Source organism: Desmodus rotundus, chromosome 9 (assembly GCF_022682495.2).
Source record: "Desmodus rotundus isolate HL8 chromosome 9, HLdesRot8A.1, whole genome shotgun sequence".
NCBI classification, from domain to species: Eukaryota; Metazoa; Chordata; class Mammalia; order Chiroptera; family Phyllostomidae; genus Desmodus; species Desmodus rotundus.
In genome coordinates, this window is record NC_071395.1 from 17,869,074 (window position 1) to 17,879,897 (window position 10,824).

General features: G+C 39.3%; 1 protein-coding gene across 1 annotated transcript in view; it reads right to left on the reverse strand.

Annotated features, from left to right (window-relative positions):
• The window catches only part of IQCM (IQ motif containing M), a 225,963-nt gene extending 216,779 nt beyond the window's left edge, over positions 1 to 9,184 (reverse strand). Inside the window, exons 1-3 of the mRNA XM_071222322.1 lie at positions 9,118 to 9,184; positions 8,433 to 8,515; positions 6,398 to 6,665 (exon numbers count right to left, since the gene is read on the reverse strand). Coding sequence (XP_071078423.1) covers positions 6,398 to 6,665; positions 8,433 to 8,515; positions 9,118 to 9,184 — 418 coding nt within the window. The remainder of the gene's footprint in view (positions 1 to 6,397; positions 6,666 to 8,432; positions 8,516 to 9,117) is intronic.
• Between the last annotated feature and the right edge of the window lie 1,640 nt (positions 9,185 to 10,824).

Here is a 10,824-nt window from a genome sequence, read left to right on the forward strand (position 1 = left end):
TGCTGGTTGAAGCCCGATCCCTCCACCCCATCACAGTGGCCAGGAGAATAAGCTCTTCCCTCCGGCTATGCCTGTGTCACATGCCCACCCTGCAGCTGGGGTTGGGGTGACAGCCCTCCCCAGACTGCACACACTTTAAGTGGGAGGAATGGTTCTCCCAAATCAAATCAGGGGACTACCACCAGAGGTAAGGTTAAAGGATGCCAAGAAGCCCAAAACAGTAAATGTCTGCTGAAAAGCTTTTCACTGCACAAGGAAAACCATTTCTAGGAAGCAAAGGCACTTATTTTATTTTCTTGGAGAAGGTGATATTATTGCCTCGTACATAAAGCTTATGTACAAATGACCTAGAGGACCCTCGCCTATTGTAAGCTATTCCGCTAGCCTCTTAACTCTTCTCTGCCTGTGTTCCTTGTCAAACGCAAAACACAGTGAATGTACCAAATCAGAAAAGCTCTGCAAATTTAGACAAACCTCTGTCTGGTCCTAAGATTTCTGTTGTTCCCTAAGTTGTCCTCTGAGCTAATAATAGACTTAGTAGAAGGGAGACAGTTAAAAGAATGCCTTTCAATCGCCTCTAAATCCTTTACAATATTTCAATATTTTAATGATTTTCATTAAAATATGTAAATTTATTAAAAGTCAGTGACCGTGGTGGCCACTTCAGTGGAGTAAGCCATGTTACTACAGAAGCAATGAGACTCCTCTCCTTGCATCTCCATCCTGCAGCCTTCTATTTCAGAGCTTACTGGGTCAGTACAAGAAGAGAAAAAGTGTAGAGGAGAAATGACTGTGTTCAAGAAATTTGTCACTCAGATATATAATTCTATTCATTTGCTAATTTTTTAAATTCTTTTAGGTTTTTTCTGTAAGAGTATAGGCAAGCAAAAGATAATTGCAGACAAGAAATAGAAAGAAACATAACAATCTGAGCCTGGAAGAAACTAAGAGAAGCAGAGAAGCAGCTGCAGAATCTCTGTGTGATGATCTCTAAAGATATTATCCTAAATTTATTCCCTTCTTTATAAGTTCCTCAGTTAGAGTCTGTTTTTACACATGGAGGAAGATTAGTAGGTTTCAAGTTCCAAAGCTTCAAAAATCAAATTACATTGTAATACCAAATTCAATATAATTTTCCATTTTATTTTTTTCAAAAATCCTCTAGTTTCCATGTCTCTTATAAATTGTTATAAAACCTGTTCTTTTATTTCTCCAAATAATTTTGAGAGAATTAGTAAAATATACTTTTAAATTTGTTAATAGTTTATGTACACTTAAATTCATTAAAATATAAAATAGAAGGTTTTGTAAACATTGTTGATCAAAAAACTGTTTGACAAGTTGTCACCACTGTGAGAAAAAATAAATAAACATAGCACAGTCATTTTTTCTGATAGGTTTTTCTAGTGCTTTCTAGCCATACAGTTATTCTAAAACATTATTAAAATTCATGATGTCATTTCATATTTAAAGGAAAATATTTACTATTTGGAGTCCAAAGAACCTACATACATACACCTACTCCTTTCCAAAGTGTTAAGAAACAATCCAATACTAACCATAAATGTATTTGCTTAACATGAATATCATGAAATCTTATTGAGTTTAATTAAAATCTGTTTTCAAATTTAAATAGATTGAAATAAGACCTAAGTACTTTTCTGTTTCCAAGCAAATGCATAAGTAGAGGAGTACTATTTATTATATGTTCACTATAAACCAATATTTAATATATATTACAAAAACTGATTTTTACATATTTCTAATCAAGATTCATAAATTAATGGCAGCATGACAATAGAAACTGGTTAAACAGTACTCAAAGAGAAAATATTTTTTTTCTGATTTAGTTCCATTGAGTAAAATATGGCTACGTATTATTATATGCAAGCACAAAAAATACTTACTAAAGATATTTGATATTATAATTGTTACAGTGTATTTTTAAAGTTGATTTCTTTGGATCAAATTTCTTTGGCTCAAATTTAAGGAATGTTTGCCCTGTTCTCACATCAAATGTTCAACTTATGGAATATAATGCATGAATTTGTCAGTGCATCGAGAGCAAAAGGTACATACATATACCACACACACATGACTCACTTTTCTTTCTAATCTCACAAACTTTAATCAAGTTCTGGAAGTCACTGATATCTTAGATCATGCTTCCATTCACAGTGAAGTGAATATTAAGAATATGTTTTTAAAATCAGTTTAAGTTACAGACTTAATATAGGCTTTTTGAGATAAGAGCTTTGAGAAATATGTTTGCGATTTTAATTCACATATAAAGTCTAAGATCAGCACTTCACAGCTTTCTGGTGGGACACAGGCAAAGGCCCCTAGTAAAATGTCCCTGACTTCAACAGAGCCTATAGTAGGATTTGCAGGATGACCACTGGCCTCCCTGTGTTCTTGATAAACCTCCACTCCTTTCTTACATCCCCACTTCCAACATCCTTGGGCTCAAGATAGCAATCAGTTGAAGAGAACAATCCCCCAAAGGAAACCATCACTGGAATGGACTAGCCACCTTCTCTAAGACACCCTCTGAACTAGTCTTCTCACTCTCTGCTGCTCATCTCAATCTCCATAGACCCTTAACCTTTCACCTTTTCTTTTTTAAATGTATTTTTATATTGAATTTTGGGGGGTGACATCTGTTCACAAAACCATACAGGTTTCAAGTGTACAACTCAAAAAAACATTGTCTGCACACTGCATCGTGCACCCACCACCCCAAGCGAAGTTTCTTTCTATCCACATTGCCTCCCCTTTGCCCACCTCCACCTACCCTCCACCCCCCTTTCCTTCCGGCTACCACCACAGTGTTGTCTGTGTCTATGTGTTATATGAATATACATTTTTTGCTTAATCCTCTCACCTTCTTTCATCCTTTCTTGAATCACCTGCCCAAACTCTTCACTGTGCCCTGGGACACCTCAAATCTGTCATCAGCTAAATTGATATTCGAGCTCTGTTCTCTGTATGGTTTCTGTCTTCTTGTTCTAACAATCTTATCTTTCATAAGGATACAGCTTCTTCGGCAGCTACCTCAAGAAGTAACTGTTCCTTTTTTTTTCAACCCTTCCCAAACTCTATAGCTAAAGATAGAATCTGTTTCTTTCTCGATCCTTACTGACATTTCCCAACCATTTCTCTCTTCTCCTAACGATGGGGACTTCATTTTCATAGCAAACTGTCTGTTCATAGTCCATGTACTTTCACACTCACCCTGATCATGGTTATTTCACTTTTCTCTTTGCTCCTTGAAACTCCAATACTTCCCATCATATCCTTAAGTGAAAACCTCACATCTAATTTCCCTGAAGCAATAGAAGCAATTCCATCACTTAACTTACCCATCGGCCTGTGCCTGTGCCCATGCCCCTGCCTTCCTCCTGGGACAGTGGATGAGCTTTCCTTACTCCTGTCTAAGGGTTGCTCCTCCTTGATCCAAGTGTGAGAAACATATTTCACGCTCTCCTGATTTCCCTCCTAGCTGTTCTTTTTCTACCTCCTTTGCTGTGCACTTCTCTTCTTGTCCTCTAAATGTTGGTAACTCCCAGGACTTAGTTCTTGGATATTTTTTTCCTCCACCTACATTTACTTCCTAGATGAATGTATCTAGGCCTATGATTGTGAAGAAAACCTACATTTGTGCTGTTTAGGGTGTTCAGCTGTTGAGCACCTGAAATGTGGTCATACCAATATCTAAAATACACACTGGATTTTGGAGACTTAGTATGAAAAAAAATGTAAAATATCTCATTAATTATTATACTGACGAAATTATAATATTTGGATTTATTAGGTTAAGTAAATCTATTATGAAAATTAATATTACCTGTTTAACTTCTTTAATGTGGCCACTAGAAATTTTTCAATGACATTGGTGGCTTATATTTCTATTAGACAATATTGATCATTAATAACTCCAGCCTTTCCTATTAGCCCTCACTTATATAACAGACTGGCTACTGGACATTTTCATTTGTATGTGTACTAGGCACCTTGAATGCAATGTGTCCAAATCTCGACTCGGGACTTTGGCCCATGCGAAACTGCATCTCCCTCTCCTCCCTTTCTCAGAGAGTGACGATTCTTATCTTCCAGTTCATCAAATCTAAAGTTAAGAATCATCCTTTCCCTCACCCTCCATACCCATTCTTTCAGCATGTGCTGACAATTCGTCACCAAAAAATTTTAAAGGAAGTATTTTAAGGAAGTGAGCTTAGGGAACAGGAATGAATGATGGGAAAATAAAACCAGGAAGAAGGGAGACTAATGTAAGAATTTGGCGATGGGGGTGGTTGACCCTCACTACAGGAAACTAGTTGCTTAAATGCCTGAGGCCTTCTGAGGAGCTTTATAGAATATAACTGAGGCCCTTCTGCCCAGGTAGAGAAAGGAGGAAACATTTCCCCATCGGCTCTCATGCCCCCTTCCTGGGGGTTCATGGATCAGTGCTAAGCCCATTCTGTGGGTGTCCCAAGTCAGGAGGAGCCAGAGAAGCCCAGAGCTAGTGTTTATTACAGTATTGGAAACACTCTGTTGAAACTGTCCATTTATCTTCCTTCATCCAACCACATACAAATTACATATGTCAAACTGCAACTTCTTGAGGGCAAGTAGTTTATCTTTTATCTCTACATAGCTGACATAATAAATAAATGTTGGTTGAATAAATGCATGAACCTCACAATTTCAGTATGGCAGTGACCCCTAAGATCAATCTTCAGTCTTCACCTACCTGTCCCTCCTTAAGTGCTAGATCTCCATTTCCAACCTTCTAATCATTATCTCCATATGCATATCTACTTAACAGGTCTAAAATTAAATTCATTATTTTCCCTGGCCCTTTCTCCATCTGACCAAAACCTGCTTCTCCCTCTGAATTCTTATCTCAATGTAATGACATAAATTTTCCAGGCTAGGAACTACAGTGTTGTTCTTTAGGCATTTTTTAATTAGATGAACTGTGAATAGCTAGGTTAAAAACTATAGACAGATTTCTTTTCTGTAGTGTTTGTCACTACATATGAAGACTCAATACAAGTCTTCAAGAAGTGAATGCATTTTTTCAGAGTCATCTAACAGAAGAACCCTCTGTCAAGGTGAATCATTAGGACTGAAGACTACACTTGGAGAATCACTACCATAGCATCCATCCTCCACACTTCAGCCTTCACTACTGCCCGACTTTAGGCCCCCATCATCTCGTACATGGAGCGCCTCTTTCCTGAAAAGCCTCCTACTGATCTCTCTACCACATCCTCTCCAGTTTGATTTTTCTAACAGACGGATTTGGTCATGCTTCATTCCATCCCAACCCCAACTTTAAAGTCACCATTGGGTTTCCAATACAGGCAAGTTCCAGTCCTAGACCCCTGTTATATATTATAAATCCTAGCCTCACGCATCTTCCCAACTTCCTTTCTTTCACAGCTCTCCCTTCCCAAAACATCACATTCTTTTGTCCTTTAGGGTTTTATTTCGTTGTCACTGCTCCAAATGGCCTCTCCTGTTTCCATCCTCTAACAAACTTCTCCTTAAAACCCATTTCTAGTGAGATCTCTTCCATTCCAGCACTTGGTTGGTTATGCCGCAGTATTTCCATAATGCTTTGCACTGACCTCTGTTACAGCCACTGTCATGTTGTATGACAAGACACGACCTATGTGTGCATTCCCACCGTTACTCTCTAAGTAACTAAGCCTTTCAACCTTTGTTTCTCCAGCTCCCGGCACAGTGCCTGGCACAGAACAGGCACTGAATGAAGAAAAAATTCAAAGGAATGAATAACAAAATAAGCAATAACAAAGAGAAAAATGTACATGAATTTCAAAAAGCTATAACTAAAAATGTGTTTTAAGAGCTCATTTATTCCAGCCATTAGTCTCAGGAAAACAATGTCATTTTGTTTAAATAGACCTTCAGTTTCTACCTTACCAAGTTCCTGATAGAGAATAAGGGAACTCTATAACTCCCAAAACTCCTCTTAGGGGTTTGGAGGACCACACTCACACATGGTTTGCCTACCCTACCTACCCTACTCAACAACAGAATCCAAAGCCACTTGGCCCTGACTGCTCCACTCATAGTGAACTAACCAGTCTCTGAGGACTTGTACTAGAAGGAATGTCAATCACCCTGCTGGAAGAGCAGCTAGCCAGTTTTGTTCATCTAAGTTCCTCTTCCCCGTTAGGGTGCTCTCTTCTCAATTTCGAGTTGCCCCAGAGTTAGCAGCTCTTTCAATCAAGCCTCCTTACCTTTCATTGCTGAAATTTAAAGTTTGGATTTTTGCCTGAACAAGGAAATTCCATTAAAAGCACACCAGAAGCAAACCGTTTTGCCTGTTAGTTTCCTGAATCCCTTTGCTCCACCAAAAACTTACCTTTTGCAATTAGATCTATAGATCCCGTGAATTTCTCTTTTACATTAAAGATGCATGGCTCCTTGAAGGAAGTTGGCTGTGGGGGCTCCTCAAGATGGTCACCTGTGGAAACATCTTTGGAGAGACAAATATGTTTGTGTGCTATCTGAAGTTCTTGGGCCACGTCAAGTGTTTCCTTTTTTTTAATCTCCAAAGGTATGAATTTCCCAGATTTCGGTTTTTGGTGCTTATTTCTGAAAACATTTATAGAACTACCTTGAACTTTGTTCTGTGAATAAAACAAAGATAAATTTAATTAAATTTAATTCCCATATTAGCTATATAATAACAGTATGTAATAAATTTTATTAATACAGTATTAAACTTACATCCACTAAATACATTTTGCAGAGTACCTTTCTATATAAGCTATTTCCTATAAAGCATATGACAGTGTTCAAGTAAAGCAGATGTTTTCCCATGTAGTTCTCAAAAGGCACTTCACAAACATGAGGGTTATATTCCACTTTGAAAAATGTAAATTTAAAATAGTTATTTTTTCCTCAAATGCGATGTTTCCAAATATAGCTTTAAAGTCTACTTTAAAATACAAGTTTTCAACTAGACATATAAGAATGTAATTATTTTTCAATCGTCTTTGAAGAATTCTAAAATGTCCATAATATGCCAACACCCCCAATACTCTTTTTCTGTTGAACCATAAATAACTGCTCACACATGGAGGTAGATTCTCAAGAAAAGAATATTAACAATTGGGCATGTATTTGAGATCATTTCAATCACTTAAATGTTTCTTATTTTTTACTACCTTGAGCAATATAAGAATAATATAGTCCTAGGTCTCTGAGAAGTACTTATCCAAACAATTATACTTATTCTAGTCTAATCATTCTCTGTCTCACAGATAGAGAATAGCTCCCTCATCTCCCCCAAAAAAGGTTTAGACAAATTCAAACTGTTGCCAATTCAAGATGCCATTAAGGAGGTATCATGTTTTGCAAGCAGCCAAAGATGGAATATTATTCTGTTATTAAACTCTAAACATAGGTCAGGGTTCTAAAGCACCTCTATCTAACTCTGAAGACTGAAGTTTTCATCCCATGTACCTACTAATTAATCAATATAATTTAAAAGTATTTTTGGGTTAGAGGAAAAAGTTAAGCAATGTCGACAATGTTGATTACAAGATTAAAACTATCTATGGCCAGTTTCCCAATAGAGGACCATTCAAAAGTAACATATGTAAAAATTATAACATCCTTCCTCCATAGTAAGTATTGAAACATATTTAAAATCTTTATTTAAAATACATTGTTTTAAGAAGTATTCAAAAGGGAATACGGTATCACAGGACAAAGTATATCATTCTAAGATCCCCCCTTCCTCACCTGTCTCCCCAAAGGCCCATTTGCCACCATAGCTGCTGCTCCCCAAATTTCCCATCTCTTCTGTAGCTGTCCTCAAAAATTTCACCCTGTACTGACTCTCCTTTCTCTTTGTCCCCCCTTTCCCTTCCATTCCTCCTTCTGGACCTTCCAAATCTATACCATTCGGCAAGTATTTACTGGGCCAGGCACAAGCTTGTTGCTGGAGATGCGATATTCTAAAAAGGCAGCCACTACCCGCGAGGAGCATTCAGACTGGTGAACAGTTCTAACTCAAAGTGATGAGGAGGAAGCTCAGGGAAGCGTGGCATGCCAGGGGCACAGAGGAGACATCTCACAGTGTGTTTTCTAGAGATATTTACTTGAGATATTTAATTCAAATATTTCTAATTCATCAAAAGAAAAATATTAAAAATCGTGTGTGCAAATTAAGTATATATTTATAATTAAATCATGTGTATAGCTGCAAAATCTTAATTTGAAATGCAATCTGAAATCAATTCTTGTAGCTAGGAAGGATTTCATTTTTTCTCTATTCTATTCAAAATCTGTTAGGGTTCACACAATCATTTGGAACAATCATTGTAGTATACAAAAATAGTTATTAGTTTCCTGAAAAATACAATGTTAGATAAATGCAAAGCACTAACCTCATTTATTTTCTCATAATGTTGGGCAATGAGATTTTTTGCTTCCTGAAAAAAATCTTGTTTGGTAATCTCTAATACAGGACCTAAAAGAGAAAGAGAGACACTTTATTTTTAAGGTAGTTAATTTACTTTCTTAATCAAAATATGGTGAAACTATGATATTAAAATTGAGAGACAGTTATGAATCTTGTAGGACATTATTAAAAAGTGAATCTTAAAAAAGGGGAGATAAGATGGCGGCAACATAGGTGGGAGCGGAATCCACTTCCCCTCAGCGCCAGGGAAATACCTAGCTGATCTGAGGAGCAGAGCGAACAGCCAACAGTACTCCAGCATACACGAAGATTAGAGACCAAAGATAGAGGACATTGAAAGATCTGACGGTAAGAAGAGTGCTCAAGGACAATAAGGTCCCCGGGACCCGGGAACGCGCGGTACAAGGGCGGCAGAAGCGCCAGCCCTGGCGCAGGGGCGGCTGCAGGAGTCTTGGGAGAGGGCCAGGATGCGCTGTGAGCAGCCAGGTGCTTGATTGGACCAGGGGAGCTTGAAAAGGAGGAATTTCTCAAAAAGAAAAAGAAAATAGAGACACTCAGGGGCTAGTTAGAGAACTCTCGGTAGTAACCAAGGCCCCTGGCGCCCCTCCCCCCTCCGCCCCTGGACTGCGAGTGGGGGGGATAAACAGCACAAAAAGTGACGGCGCTCACCCGAGGTCCGGTCGCGCGCGCGCAGATTAGCGAACGGGGCCCATACATGAAACCCCGGAGGGGCGCCCACACCTGAAACCTCCGAGATCATTTGGAGCTGAGGCTAGCTGCTCCACCCACAGGCCCAAAACCTCGGAATCGAGTGCCGTGTGATTCAGTCCCACGGCGGCCCCGCCCGCTCGAGAGACTCAAGCCCAGGGTGGCTGGATGGGGCCCCCAAGCATAGAACCTCAGGCGCGCGGATTGCGCGCTCACCAAGCGCAGGGCCGGCTGGGTGCGCGTTTTCCAAACACAAAGCTGCTGGCGAGTGTACTAACTCCAGAGTCCCAAGCCCGGGCGGCTCGATTGGTCGGCCGGCGGCACAAAATACGTCACAAACCCAAAGCGGCTGGATTCCCCTGCTGCGCACGCATGCATACCAAGCCAAAGCGGCTGGAGCCGCTGCTTGCGTGTCCCAAGAACAAAGCTGCTGGAGTGGCTGATCAACGGCCTGACTGACTGCCAGGGACCACACCTACAAAACAGCCAAAAGTGTGACCCAGGAAGGGAGAAAAGTGAAACCAATCCTTCCAACCACCCCCTCCCGTTGCACAGACAGGACACCAGCAGATATAACCTGACTGGTTCAAAGCCAACAGAAGATTTTTTTTTCTTTTATTTTTTCTTATCTTTTTTCTTTCTTTCCTATCCCCCTGAATTCCTTCTTCCTCTCTCCTTTTTTTCTTTTTTTTCATTCCTTCTTCCTCCCATCCTTTACCATTTTTATGTCTTCTTCCTGCCTTCTTTTATCTATTTCTATGTTTTAATTTTTGTTAAAATTCCTTCTTATCTTGCCTACGATCTTTCTTTATTCCTTCTTCCCTCCTTCCTTCCTTTCCTCCTTTCCTAGTTCCTTTTTCCCTCCTTCCCATCTTTGTTTTGGTTTTTTTTGTGTGGGGTTTTTTTTGTGTGTGTGGGTTTTTTTTTGTGTGTGTGTGTGTGTGTGTGTTTTCCTTTCTCCCCCCCTTTCTCTTTTTCCCACAGGTGAGACAACAAAACCTGGAGGACTGAAAAGACTAGAGTTAGACCGTGTTAAACACATAAACGTCACCTCAAGACCAGTGAGCACAGGAGAGTAAGGAGACAGCACCACCGAATCCCATTGGCATTCTACCATAGAAGTTCATATCATAAATCCAGGGAGTCAGAACAAAGCAATTTAAGAAGCAGAGGCCAACAAGAAGAGCCTCACAAACAATGGGAAGACAAAGAAACAATTCCCAAATGAAAGGAAAGGAGGAAGTCTCAGAAAGAATACTAACCGAAAAAGAGGCAACTCAACTATCAGATACTGAGTTCAAAGCAGTGGTCATCAGGAAGCTCACTGAGCTCTCTGAGCTCAAAGAGAACTACCAGAAACTACAAGGAAACTACAATGAACTCACTGCAAACTATATAAACATGAAAAAGGAAATAGAAAATATCAACAAGAGCCAAGAGGAAATGAAGAATACAATTTCTGAATTGAAGAACACAGTAGAAGGAATGAAAAGCAGACTTGATGAAGCAGAGGATCGGATCAGCGAGCTGGAGGATAAAGTAGAAAAAAACACCCAGAAGGAGCAAGAAAAGGAAAAGAGGCTCAGAAAGAATGAAGAGGCAATAAGGGAAATGCAGGACAACATGAAACGTAACAATATCCGTATAAT